At 38.8% G+C, this 14,717-nt stretch overlaps 1 protein-coding gene across 1 annotated transcript in view; it reads right to left on the bottom strand.

Moving 5' to 3' along the window:
* LOC111863116 (rho guanine nucleotide exchange factor 17) overlaps positions 1-14,701 on the bottom strand; it is a 19,531-nt gene extending 4,830 nt beyond the window's left edge. The window contains exons 1-9 of the mRNA XM_023849149.2: positions 14,590-14,701; positions 12,164-12,256; positions 10,387-10,691; positions 9,267-9,358; positions 7,542-7,764; positions 5,025-5,116; positions 4,183-4,450; positions 3,381-3,491; positions 1,357-1,632 (exon numbers count right to left, since the gene is read on the bottom strand). Of these exons, the coding sequence (XP_023704917.1) occupies positions 1,357-1,632; positions 3,381-3,491; positions 4,183-4,450; positions 5,025-5,116; positions 7,542-7,764; positions 9,267-9,358; positions 10,387-10,691; positions 12,164-12,253 (1,457 nt within the window). The 5' untranslated portion in view covers positions 12,254-12,256; positions 14,590-14,701. The remainder of the gene's footprint in view (positions 1-1,356; positions 1,633-3,380; positions 3,492-4,182; positions 4,451-5,024; positions 5,117-7,541; positions 7,765-9,266; positions 9,359-10,386; positions 10,692-12,163; positions 12,257-14,589) is intronic.
* Between the last annotated feature and the right edge of the window lie 16 nt (positions 14,702-14,717).

Genomic DNA, 14,717 nt, shown 5'->3' with positions numbered 1-14,717 from the left:
ACCTTACCGCCATCTTTGAGCCGATTGTCTAGATAATGTGGTACCCTCAACGTCTCACAACCCTATGGGCCTTCACAGCCTGGTACAGGGATAGCTTCACTTTACTTTACTTTACTTTACTTTACTTGTACAAGAAGTAATTATGGCATATTTTACACATCATAAGCTTCAGACGAGATTTGTACGATAAAAAGGTGTGTAAATCGTGGGGGTAAATTCAGTAGTTTGTGAAGATGTAGAAGAATAGCAGCTGGGTTAAATTCCTCTTTTTTATGGTAGTCAAAGTTTACTACCAAATTCACAATGGTCTGCCACTGGACACTGTTCTGAGCCAAATGAATCCAGTGCAAATCTCACACCCATTTGCCTTAACATTCGTTTTTTTCATCTGTCATAGATCTAGGTGTCCCAACTTAGTCTCCTCCCTTCAAGTTTCCCATCTAAAATTATGTATAAATTTCTCATCTCTCCCATGCAAGCTACATGCCCTACCCATCTCACACTCCCTTATTTTGTCACCATAATAATATTTCATGAATAGTACAAATTATAAAGCTCTTCATTGTAAAATTTTCTCAAGTTATCCAAAATTAGACAAAGGGTGATAATAAAGTTTGGGCCAATTGGATTTCCATGATTCTCAGCTCTGTAACATACAACTGAAAAACAAGCTAAGAAGAAGCAAAATCTATTATTTTTATCATAAGATGAATGGAAATTTCTGATGCAGCATGGCCACCCATGTTCAAAAGCCTCAAGCCACACGATATTTTAGCAGTTTATTACAGATTCTTGTAAATCTCTATTGTCTGACTACAAATTTTGTGTTCCGTTGTGTCTAAGGCAACTCTGTGTGTGCATCACCACCAGACAGTGATACAGACAGTTACATCATCATTAGAAAGGTACTGCACTATACTTTCAATAAAAGACTCGAACCAAAATTGCCATACTGGAGATCTTGTTGAAAGCATGGGACTTCTCTTCTGGAAGTTACCTACTCAAAGTATGACATGCCTGTAAGGATATTTCAGATGCACAACATCAAGCTCTGTAATTCTACTAACCAAGTGAATACAGAAACTCTGATAACTCAGATATCCTGTCAGAGGAAATATGTCCCTGGACTAGATACTGCATTCCTATTTTGTTGCATCCTGTTGTGTAAATCACTAGCAAGTCACTAAGTACATGACAGAATATTGTAACTAAAACCCGAATCTAAAGATGGCATTCATGTGATGAAATCCTAGTCATCCTAGTCACATACCCCATCTGCTGGAAATATTGTTGTGTTGACAAGACTATAATAAATATTATCAAAATGTACTGTACAGCTGTTTTGAATGTACTCACATGATACTGTGAACAGATGATCCATGCTGTATTTTCACCTTGTTCTTCTTAATGCGAATGTTGTCACTGCAATTATACACATGGATACAGCCATCCTCTGTTCCAAGCCACATTGTGGGCTGCAAACTGTCTGTGTCTTCAGTCACAATGGATGTCTCACATACTAGTGAATCCGACGCACTTCGTATCCGCTTCAGGTCCTCTTGAACCCCAATGCTGATTCCTGTTCCAGGCGTCCCTTCCTCACCTTCATCCTCATCATCACTGGAGGAACTACTGGAAATGCAAAGACCACACTATGCATGTGCTACTGCCTTATATGTATTCAGTCTCAATAGTCTTCGAGGTGGTACAAAATCTTATTTTCTCACTACATAAAAACTGCAATATTTCTAATTTGAGAAATAAAGAAGTGAAGATTCCTGAAAAGAAGGTAGAGAGGTTAAAATGAATAAGAAACAACAAATCACTACAAATATGATATATATACATTGTCTGTCTTGCAGTGCATCCACTTTCACCTGTCACTTCACAACATGTTGCGGTACCATAGTGCCATCATCAGGTGCTCCATTTACACTAATCTATTGCATTGCATGCCATTATGTCATTATACTTTTTAAATAATTTTACATTGACATAATGGCATGCAATGCAATAGATTAGTGTAAATGGANAGAATCAGTGCAACAGGACGCTAAATACAACACTAGGAATAATTTTACCATTAGAGGGGATACTATGAAAATACATGTATGCAACTATTTCTACAGATTAAAATGATTCTACTTGAAAAATAAAGACAAATGAGTGGCCAAAAATCACTTCTAATTAAAAAACTTCACAGTGGCCTTGTTATCAAGAATATATGTAACTCAAATTAATTATAAATTAAGATTATTGTCTTCCGGGATGTGACGATGGAGTATGGTATACAGGTACTAATATTTTTAAGGAATATGCTGTCTCCATCATCAATGTCAAAGGGTTCTATCCTGAAGATGGAGGAGATGGGTGCCTCTGAAATTGTAGTACCCAAATACCAAACTACATGGCCTTAAAACTCAAAAGACCTTAATCTTGATATTCATCATTATGAGAATCTCAGATCTCACAACTAAATCCAATCCACAACCTAAAGCCATGTTTCTATCCAACCCTTTAAATTACAGTGGTTACTATATGCACCACGGTCTTTAATACTAAAAAAACTGTGTCTCTGAATAAACAGCATCAACTGGTTGGGCTTTGTAATGAAAATGCAGTCTGTTTTCTGTAAGAGAGATGGTAACCATCTATCGAACTACGACGCTAGATGGTGTCATATTAAAAGACCACAATCTTAAACTACGAATCAATTTGTGTACATCTTATTCACTTGATGTTTCACATCAGTACAAGAAATCATATTTCACAAAGACAAAAAACAAAACATGAACTTTATACAGTTTTAACTCTGGTGTTTTCAAAAGGAGATGAAGGCAGCATTTGGTATTAATAACAAGGACTCTCTGAAGTCATTCTGCTCTTGCTCTCAAGAAAAAAAAAGTCAGTAATATGGGTAACTCCTATTTAAGGTTTCTTTTGGGACCAGTAGATGTGAACACTAAGGTGAAGAAAACTTTAAATGGAACTCATTTGACATGAAGACTAATGACTTGATAACATTGAAATTGAATATTAAATGAGGGAAAAACTTTAATTCAAGGAACATTTAAATTGGTTTCCTCTTTACACACACAAAAAAAAACCAAACTCTGTGGTTTCAGTCTACAAGCGAACTATACTGACCGAGGGACCACTGCTTGTTGGCGAAGTTAGTGCCAACTTTAGCGGATAGAGGGTGTCATGCGGTCAGAGCAACGAATTCCGATGGCCATTAATTTCAGTTTTCTCTTTATGTTCTTTTAATACCACATATCATACACAATTACCATCATGGAGACAAAATATGTGTGCAAGTTAGAAATATGTGTAAAATGTTCATTTGCTGAACCTAAAATACAGTTTTCATTACTCTGTACCTGTCAAGCTGAACTGTGTTTCCTCCACTCTCATCGGTGTCCTCTATAGAAATACTGATTCCTGCTTTGCTGTAGGTGAATGGCTGTCCTATGCTGCAACTGGAACTTGGCCTGCAAGCAAGTTAAAAACTTTCATTTAATGCAGTTACCTTATGAAGCACTGTAATTACTATATGTGCCACTTGCTTTAATACTAAACACTTCTCTGTTTTGCTTGAAAAGTATATTCTGGAACTAAACATATGATGCTGCTCAATTTACTTTGTAGCCTGTTCCAGTTACATGATTCAGCTGACAATTACAAGAACTGCACAGGGAAACATTTTGTGAAACACCATGTATAGATTCAGTCAACAGCTGACAGAGCATGTCAAAAAGATGGCTGGAAAGACAAGTGAGAGACATACATACACACACATATTAGGGGAACTCTTTGAAAAATTATAAGACTTTAGATGGGCATTCATGCAATACTTATTTTCTAGACTGAAATATGCTGGCACTCAGGCATCACATAAGGGGAGTGATATGTTTTATGTTATCATAAATTGGGTGCTACAAGCCTGTTCTGATGTTCAGAAGTTTAAAAAGTGGTCATGCCATCCACTTCTATGTCTTCTACTAAAATGAGGGACATAGGCCCATCATTTTAGTAACACATCTTTACTTTTTGGTTTACAAAAAATGATGCCAGTATGCTGTATCAATGCATACTGCCAGATAATACCACTTGAGGGTGTTAATGGAGTGATGATGTCTAAAGACTACTGATCTAACATAACTATCATGCCAATAGCCTCACCCCATTCTCCCTGCAGGAATGGAGGCTATGCAAAGAATACGAGCATTGCAGACCCCATTGCAGGAGATGACAGTTGGTTCAGGTTGCAAGCTTAGCACGCACACCTGGCCGACATAGCCATCACTGTTGCACACCCAAACATCACGCATATTGTAAGCGTTGAGGCCAAGGGTTGGAGCTGCACAGGTGAACTGCAGGCCAGCCCGAGTCTTACGGATGGGCAGCGGAGACAGGAATTCGGGAGATGGACGCCTGTCTGCAGAGAGGGCTGAAACCAGTAACACATTTACCATCATGCCTGAGAATACTCAGAAACAAAATTCTGTCTGTAATGCTTAAAGCCAAGAAGGCTGTCTAACTCATTGGTGGTCTCTTGTGTTATTAAATTATGCTCAGTGAGTGTGATCTAACTGAAAACAGTCACGTGTTTCATGCTAGTGGACAGGGTGCCCAAATGTGGATATACTGTACATGTTTCTAAAATTCAATCATCATAGTAGTGTGTTCCTTGTCGGTCCTAATGCTAGTATTTGTAAAGGTGAATTACTATCAACAGATATAATCAGAAATGGAAGTACTACACAGCAGTCATATATATTTCTCATACTGAAAAAAATTTTCAGGATATATACATATATATTGCACAATGACTTGGTTTTAAGAAACTTTATACATATCAATTTCAGCTTCAAGTAAATTGGTGGGTTCATTTCATGCAATGAACACAAACAAATCAGAAAAGAACTAATTAAGCTCCCTTTAAAATCACGTAGACATAAAATTATTGGGTAAAAAGAAGTGTTATTTTATCTGAGAAGAACACAGGTCCATAGCATACTCACCCAGCTTCTGTTTGGTTTCATTGGACGACTCCTCCCAACTTGTTCTCTTATCTGGTTTTGTGAATACTACTGATAAGTTCTCAATTCCATTTCTGAAAATGTAAATGAAATAATGTAATAGGTCAAGTTGTCTCCGTGCTTAATTATGCATCATGCAATGAAACTACATGGAACAGTGAAAGTACAATTCTATGAGTTTTTAACTTTTGCAGTAGATGTGGGTTACTATGTTCATGCTCTGGCCACTTTATCCCAGGAAAAGCAGACTCAGTGTTAGTGGACTAGAGGCTGGGTGGGTTTGCAGACACATAAAATATTGAACTCTGCCATAAAGGCAATCACCAATTTCAATACTAGGATAGGTGATAGGGTTAGTTTTGCAAGTAAGAATATATTTTGCTTCCTTTTCATTAATAAATAGTCTAATTCTTTTACCTGCTTCCTCTTGGGATATAAGTGCCTCCTTCTTTGCCAGGAAACTTTACCAATCATATCAACATCATTCACATAAACTAATATACGAGGGTCGGTCAAAAAGTTCCCAGAATGGTGGTACAGCACTCTAATGGTAGGACACACAGCAACGCTTACCTAATCACATTCAAAGTAGGACCCTTGCGCACACACCCACTTGCTCCATCGATCCTGCCACTGTTGGAAGCAGCGGTGGAACGCTTCTTTTGGAATCTTCCAGAGCTCAGCCGTCCCATTCGATTTGATGTCCTCCATGGTTGGGAAACGTGTCCCCTTGAGGCCCATTTTCAGAGTAGGGAACAGCCGAAAGTCACTCGGAGCGAGACCTGGAGAGTACGGTGGTTGCGTGATGACAGGAATGTTTTTCTTGGCAAGGAATTGTTGCACAACAAGCGATGTGTGGCTTGGTGTGTTATCGTGATGCAGAAACCACTGTTCCTGCCACTTGTCACGCCGCTTCCTCTGAACAGCATCGTGAAACCTCTGCAAAACTTGCACATAGAAATGGCCAGTAACAGTACCAACTTCTTGCTCCAACTCTGCGATGGTCATTCTTCGATCACATCAAATCAGTTGTAGCACTTTCCAATCATTTCTTCAGTTCTGGATGTCGAAGGTCTCCCGCTGCGCTGGTCATCCCCTAACATCTCGTGCCCATTCTTAAACTGGGAAAATGAGTTGTAAACTGCGGATTTCTTTAGTGCAGTATCACCGTAAACTTGCTGCAGGGCCAATAGCATCTCTGAAGCAGATTTTCCCAATTTGCACATGAACTTGATGTTCACATGCTGTTTGAACTGCGACACTGCGCCAAATGACCAACACTCACGTCTAATTCAAACGGAACAGTAACGACACTGCACACTGAAACCTGTCCAGACCTGTTGCGCCTGCAAGCAGAGATGCTGAGCTTCCCACCACAACAGTGTGTGGGCTATCTTATTGCTCATTCTCCATCTGCAGGGGAATTCCGGGAACTTTTTGACTGACCTACGTATATATAGGTTTATAAAAAATTGTTCAAGTTGTTTGAATTCCTGCTTCTCAAACAACGCCTTATAATGCAACATTAATTAAGATAGGCTAACACATTGCTTTGTTTACGTCCTTTCTTGGGATAGATTGGTTCTAACAAGTCTGTCTGGATCCTTACATAATACTGTGAATCTATCAAAGTTAATACAGCCATCTTTATCAGTTTCATTGTGAAACTGACTTATGTAAAAATGGGTAATCTTGTAAGAGTAACCTAACCTGCAATCACTGACATATTTCAGGTCCCATAACAATTCACTACTTGTAACAGCTGCCTGGTTTTGTGTCTTATCAGTTAAACAGCCATTTGATGTTGCCTATATTAGTGTTTCTCAATTTTTCAACAACTGTGAACCACAATATAGGCGGCTGCCACACATATGGACTACTCAGCTACCACAAAATTCCCCTTAGCCATAAATAGCGTGCATTTTTTTTTTTTTTTTTTGCAAACAGAAGAAAAATTATAGTTAAAGTTCTGACAATCATAGTTAACTTTACATTTCAAATTTGTGATACAAGATAAAAATTGTCTGATTGCTTTTCCCTTCAAATGACCTACAGACCATCTGGTGGACCACCATGGACCACAGTTTGAGAAACACTGGTCCATATTAGTAAAGTTCAAGATAAAAATATGTACAGCCAAACAAAAAAGTTAGAAGTCAGTCATAAAGTTTTCTGGTGTGAAAGTAAATCCCTGTACAATACTAAATCAACAAATATCATAGCAATTTATGATTAATCTTTCTTAACATATCCAAAGGGGTCATTCCCTCTCCTTCCATTACAGTATCTGTTCTCATAATTTTGCCTTCACCCATTAATCTTATCATACCTCATCGTTTGTACAGGCCAAAGGACACCATAAAATAATACGGCTGTATTATGAAAACACAAAACAGAAAAAGTCTTTCTGCTGAATGTCTTTGCATAGAAATAGCTAATTATTCAGTTTCAGTGTTTCATGCTCTTATAGCTATAGAAGTAGCCTGCAGTGTGACTCACTGTGTATTCAGTGTCAGCTCAAGATATGAGAGCTGCGAGTCACTTGTCTGCCGCTCTGCAAGCTGTTTATTGACAGATGAAAGCATTTCTCGAACTACTTCCTCCAGCTGACCACGTGGACAATGTAGAGATACAGTGAGATCATTGATCTGATTCAGTGTTGCCACATCCTCAGCAAGGTTTTCCATCTCATTCAGCATTCGACGCAAGTTCTCATCCTTGGCTGAAAGAGCATCAGTCAGTAGTAATTCTGCTTTGTATAATGTCAGACTGTATACATATGGAAGCAATTATAATTATTTTAACACAGTAAAAAAACAATGATTTCTTAACATTACCTATACAACACTAAAAATGACATTTTCATGCTGCAACCACTAATTAACATGAACAGTAATTAAGATCATGGAATTCTGGGATGTGACATCACATGATTATTATCTACCAGACTCCATGGTGTCATACCCCAGAAGAATGTAATCTTACCATTTACCACACTGAGAATATCAAATGCCATGAATGGTAATATTTACACAGATTTTGGTATAACAGTTCTTAATCTTTATAAAAAAAAATGTGAACTTACCAGAGAATAGCTCTCTGGTAAGTTCACAAAGAATGGCATCAATAATACTTTTGCAATATTCTTTAGATTTCCTTTAATTATTAATATGGAGAAATTGTACAAGTGTGCATCTGCTTGTTCATCGCTTCATTTAGCTATGATATAAATATTATATATACTACTAATTTTCATAAACTCAATGTGGAGATCATGCTACTGAAAGCTACCCCAGTTCCTAACTGTTGAAACTTCCTGTCATTGACAATATACCACAGTGCCTGTACAACTCCAATCTGGTAAAATGACAGAACTACCATTAAACTTTATTCTTAGGAAGAATAATGATTCAGTGAGTACAAAAAAGGATTTTGGTACTGTGATAATGACTGAGTAAATACTGTGACATGTTGAGCTATGGATGACGCCCCTCCCCCACTCTCGCCAGCCGTGATGCGCCAAGCGAGCCGATGTTAGCAGAGTCCTAACATCCTGGTCACTAGGCAACGCGAGTCAACAGTGATGACATCACCAAGGGCAGCACGGGTAAACATGAGTGCGAGAGACGACGGTGGTAACAGTGGTTACTACCACTAGCGTTGCTAGCAACACAGCGCCAGGCAACAAGGGTGCTTATTACGTGGCCGTTTTCTGTATTGTCCGACCGAGGCTACATAAGGAGCAGCGAAGGCTATTCAGAGTCAGTGAGTCAGTTAGTCCTGGAGCTACCGCCGAGTCAGTCCTGGAGCTACCGCTGAGTTAGTTCCGAGTTAGCCAGCAACTAGTCAGTTGTATTCTGGCATTTGGAGTGTACTAGTTGTGATACTGCAGATAGCAATAATCTTAAATCTGTAATTTGGGTGACTGTAAGTGCGAATGTGAAATAAAATTCGCTATATAAAATACGGCGTGAAGTTATTTGTCGCGATATACACCCAATACGCGACAATACTTAAACTTGTCATGTTACATTTGTATTGTGACATGTTATGAATACATATAAGACTATTTATGTTAATAAGAAACCCTACAATGCTTAATCCTTCAGAACCTCAGAATGCACTATGTTTCTAATACTTGTGAAACCAAAAGTTTCCAAATCTGAGATCTGGCTGTGATACAAATTAAGGTTATCACACATCTGAAAAAGGAATCACTCATACCCTTGACTATTTCCAGATCATCCAGAGGTATCCGCATCAGCAACTTGTATTTGTTCGCTTCCAATGTACTAGCAACACTACCAGGACAGCTCCTGAAATAAAAGTTTGTAAATCGGTGTCAACAATTGGTTGTACAGACAGAATCTGAATTGGGGTGAAACAGAAGGACATGAGTGGTCAATCAGCATTTGTCTAGTTCAACAGAGAATAATCACAAGATTTTAGGAGTAATTGGTTTTCGAAACAATAGCAGTGGCAGAGCATGACATTTAGAAGTGTTAACCAAATCCAGAGATAGGGGAAACCTATGTTCTGTGACCATACAACCACTGAAGCATGTTAATATTCCTCATTTGGATAACATGATACCTTGGCATGTCTTATATTCCTTCTAATTGCATCTACAATCACAAATGGGTATTGTAAGCCTGAAGGAACTGGCTAATAACACCTGTTCTGGGCTGGTTGGAGGTGGAACATTATGCACTATCTGACTGCTTCTCTTGCCAGTACATACAATAGAAGTAAACTAAGGAAGTAACACTTTTCATTTCAATTTTCAAAGTGATACCTAGGCTAGATATTTGGACTGAAGAGGAAAAAAGTGACAGGAGGTTGGAGAAAGCTGCATTATGAGGAACTTCATTACTTGTCCTCCTTCCCCAAGTATAATTAGAATGACAAAATTAAGGAGGATGAGATATGCAGGGCATATAACACATATAAGAGGGGAGTGTATACAGGTTTTTGATGGGAAGGCCAGGAGGAAAGTGATCACTAGGAAGACCTAGATGTAGGTGGGAAAACAATATTTAAATGGATCTTAGAGAGATAGGATGGGGTGGTATGGACTGGACTAATCTGGTTCAGAATAGGGGCAGTGGAGGGCTTTTCTGAATACAGTAAAATGTTGGGAAATTCTTGAGTGGATGAACAACTGGCAGCCCCAAGAGGGGCTCAGATATATTAAGTGAGTGAGTTATCTAGGGTAGCATAAGTTTGCAAGAATTTTCTGCTAGTACATAATAGTAACAGAGAAGAAATAATGCCAGAAAAAATTGCAAAAAGCCTCCTATAAACTAACCCAGTGTTACTTATTTCCTGATGGCTACATACATACGTGGAAGGTTTCCGGATAGTCCCACTCCTTCGCTTTATGCTTGTGATGACAAGTAAGTCAGAGAACAAGAAAAGCGCCCGCTCCTTACACGTGCCCTGACCAGACACCATGGTAACAAGGTCATGTCTAATAAAGGTGCGTTCAGCTGCTACCAGGTTGATTAATCCTTCAATTAATGCTTCCAGCTCCTTCAGGGTTTCCCGTTCAGTGCAGTTGATCTTCATTGCAAGATCATGCACTTCCTTTTGTGCTTCCTGAAGCAACTGGTGATCAGGATGTGCGGGATCAGTATGTTTCAGCAGTGTCTGTAACAGTATACATAAATGTTGGTACCGAGTCATCTCACTGAAGGTCAGTTCCAGTTCAGCACCCAACACTACATTTATACAGGCACAGCATCAACTATTAGACAATACTATATTCTGTCACTTTTCTCACAAAACTTGGGTGAAAACCAATTCACATATTGCTATGTAAGAAGTGGACCAGCTGTAACTGTCAGCATATTGGCTGGTCACAGTTGGTCACACATTATAGATCGAAGCTGACAAGTGTTATCAAGTGACCTGAGAAATCTGGCACAGGCTGAGCTAGCTCTTCATCTTTGTTTTCATCCTTATCTTTGTCCTCTATGTCAGCGTCGTACACTGTACGAGTATATAATTCTCCTACCTTGTTTATGAACCACCTGTTTAGTATCTTAATACTGTACATCCTGTTGTGCGTCACAAATAAGATATATAAAGCATAGAATATACCATCTACACAACAACAATCAGTATTCAAAACAAAGAAGACACTACTGCATCAACATTTGCTTTTATTATGTTTATTAGAGACGCAACATGTTTTCATCTTTCACGGGTCATCTTCAAGCATACAAAGCACCAGTCTAAGCTGTTCAGTTGTAATCAATCATTTTATTCATCGAATAAGGAGCCTTATTGTGTCTTTGAATTAAATTAAAATGTAAATATATAACAAATCTTGGGCAAGAATTAAAGCTAAACCCCTTAGATGAAAAATGTACTTAAAATTACAGGAATAAACCTGTTTAGTACTTTATAAACCACTCAATTTCCTTGGACACATGATAAAATGTGACAGTAACGCACTGCACTGAACTGCTTAGAACAGAAACATTTCTTACACTGCCAAGTAATATCTGAGGGCATAAGCTAAAGTCTACTTCCAACCTCTTACTGTGATTGGTTGTTATATTTCCCTGTGAAGGTCAAGTTCCATAAGGAAAGAAAGGATTATAAATGTCCAATATTTACATTTATAATTAAAATAAGTACATATATAATTATATAATTACCATCAAGAGTATCAAGTTTTTACGGATTAAATAATCTTACATCCAAACACGTTTCAGCTGTAACTGGACATATTCAGGTGCAACCGATACTAAAGGAAAAATTACACAATTTACACAAAATGCCTTAAAATATCTGAGTCATCTGAATTCAGTTTAATTGTAAATCCTTAAAATATTTCAATCACAGTCAGCCACAAATGGAGGTATATAGTTTTTACATTGTCTTGTCAACAAAATGCCAAAAATTGTGTTATGTACAACAGGCTCATGATCATATTTAAAATGCCTACTTGATAATGTCTTGCACTATCTCTGTAGTGGTTTATATGAATGGGAATATTGAACGTTTCATCCTGCATGACAAACACACAGTAGCCAGCATGTCACAGGCTGCAGTAACGAGAAGAATGATGTAGTTTTTGCAATAAAATATTCAATTCAGCAGATAACTCAAACCTGAATAAGGAGTTCATAGCGTGGTATCCTCTGGACTGGCATGATGAGCAGACAGTCCAGTGCAAGTTTCCCTTTGTGCTCTCTTGCCATTGCCTGAAACACACAATAACGTGACATTAACACATGTATAACCTCTCTTACAGTTCTTCAATAATATATGTGTATACCACACACAGTTATCTCTTTGTTTCCAAATTTGGATTATGTACTCAGCAGGAATAATTTAGAAATATCTACCTGACATTATTGTAATGTGTTTGGAGTAGGTACTTCCATGGTAGCGCAATAACAGTGAGTCATTGCGTAGAGAATGCCGAAGCAACGAACGTGTCTCCCCGGAGATAAACTACAGAGAGTTTGTTGCGCCCATTACATGACAACATGACTGTCGAAATCGTAGCAACGAACTGTCGAGTAACAACGGATGAGACGAGACACATAACCGGTGTAATCTATAAAGAGCATACCCAAAGCAACAGATTGCCGAACACGTGAGATCGAACCTTAGCAAGGGGTGTCCTCTATTGAGTCTGCGTGCGCCCTATATAAAGGGCCTGGCCCCTCGGACAGAAGATTAGAGTATTAGAGTATTGGAGTATTGAGAAGAGACAGTCTTTGGATAGCCGCCGCTGAAGACAGTCAAGATCCAACCACGGCCAAGGATAGTTGAGACGTCGCATTGAAGTATTGGGCCAGAAGTCAAGTGATACTGCAAGTGGTAATAACTGTAAGGTGTGTAAGTGTGAGTGTCCAATAAAGATTCGCTAAATCCGAGACCCACGTCAAGTTATTTGTCGCGTGACATTATAGTACATCATGTGTCTCAAAAAATAAAATTTTCACACTAGTGAAGCCAATATCACACACTGCTAGAGGGAACAACACACAAGCAAGGGGCATATTAGGCCATGCCATAGCTCAAGCGGTGAGTCGCTGGCTTCCCACCGTGGCGGTCCCGGTTCGAGCCCGGGTCTGGTCAAGTGGGATTAGTGGTGGACAAAGTGGCGCTGAGACAGGTTTTCTCCATGTACTTCAGTTTCCCCTGCCAATCTTCATTCCACTAATTGCTCCACAATCACCCTCACCTATCATCTGGGGTTGGTACAATAGGCCAGAAGTGGCCGCAGTACAAGGGACTTAGTCCCACCCCACTAGCAAAAAAAAATAAAAATAGTGGCATATTACAGACTGCAGACACAGCAAAACAACGGGCTAACAAACAGAAAAACAAGCTGCAGAAACGAACCTTCTGGAATAATTACATAGCTCCAAACAAGTGGATGATGCCCCTTATGAGGTGGAATAGGATTTTACAAAAAAAAAATTATACAAAATTTGAATGGATTTTAATTAATTATTTATGTTACTTTTAATTGGACGGCAACACTCCGTTTTAGTGCACATCAGAGCAGCGTAACAGTTTGGATGCATTAAAGACACCTGACGATGGCCATCTATGGCCGAAACATGTTGTGTTCAGTGTTAAATGCTGAATAAACAATTGTTGCATTGTTCGCGAACTGTGCATACATAGACGTTTATCCAGGAATCTTCCTGGGGATTAAGGGCAGCCAGCACATAAGGCTGATAAACTCAAAGCCATCTATCAGCCAAATGTCTACGAAAATGTGGGACCCTTGATATCAAACAACCCCATGGGATGTGGAGGCCCACGTCCTGTTACAAAGATAGCTTTACTTTCTTACTGTCATTCAAAAATATTTTAAGAATGGCACATTTTTTCAAGAATTTGTTGCTGGTATCTATCATGGCCACAAAAGGGCTGTTTTGCTGCTGATAAAGATGATCATGGTTTTGCCCTGCATTCTGATGCAAGAAAAAAAACAATAAAAAATCGTGATTTTAGTCCACAGGTGATCTATACGAACCGAGCAACCGCCGCTTGTCGGCAAAGTTTAGTGCCAACTTTTGAGGATTGAGGTGTCGCGTAGTCAGCGCAACGAATCCCCACGGCTCTTAATTTCGGTTTTATAGACCAGAGCAGCTACTTTCTTGAAACAGCTCCTCAATTATCAACACGAGGCTGAGTGGACCCCGTTCCAGACCCACTACTCCTCAGAAAAAATCTGGTAGCACCAGGAATCGAATCCGGAGCTCTGGATCTGTAACCAGGAATGCTGACCACTAGACCACAGCGGCAGTCATTCTGATGCAAGTAAGGAACATATATTTAGATGAATCTCCAATTACTCACACTTCTACACTAACCTCCTTACTAGAATCCAATCAAACACCTGAATCTTTCTTTACAATATTACAATATTTACACTTCTCATGTGGTACTTATGGATTTAATCAAATGCATACTTCAGTTCCTCATAGGAGCATATTATGAAATGCACTGTGTTGTATGTCTCAGATAAATTAAAACATGTTATTATTACTAATGCTGTTTTCATGTTTACCTCCAGAAATCTGGCAAATGCAGGTTTTGCTTGGCATGTGGTCTTGATTGCTTCTTTTGCTGTCTTAAAGTTGTTGAGGAATAATGTGTATGTTTCAATTACAGCCTGTTTTGTAAACTGGAAATACA

This window comes from Cryptotermes secundus, unplaced genomic scaffold (assembly GCF_002891405.2).
Source record: "Cryptotermes secundus unplaced genomic scaffold, Csec_1.0 scaffold3513, whole genome shotgun sequence".
In the NCBI taxonomy this organism is placed as follows: domain Eukaryota; kingdom Metazoa; phylum Arthropoda; class Insecta; order Blattodea; family Kalotermitidae; genus Cryptotermes; species Cryptotermes secundus.
Note: the sequence above shows the minus strand (reverse complement) of the source record. Positions and strands in the feature narration are given on the sequence as shown.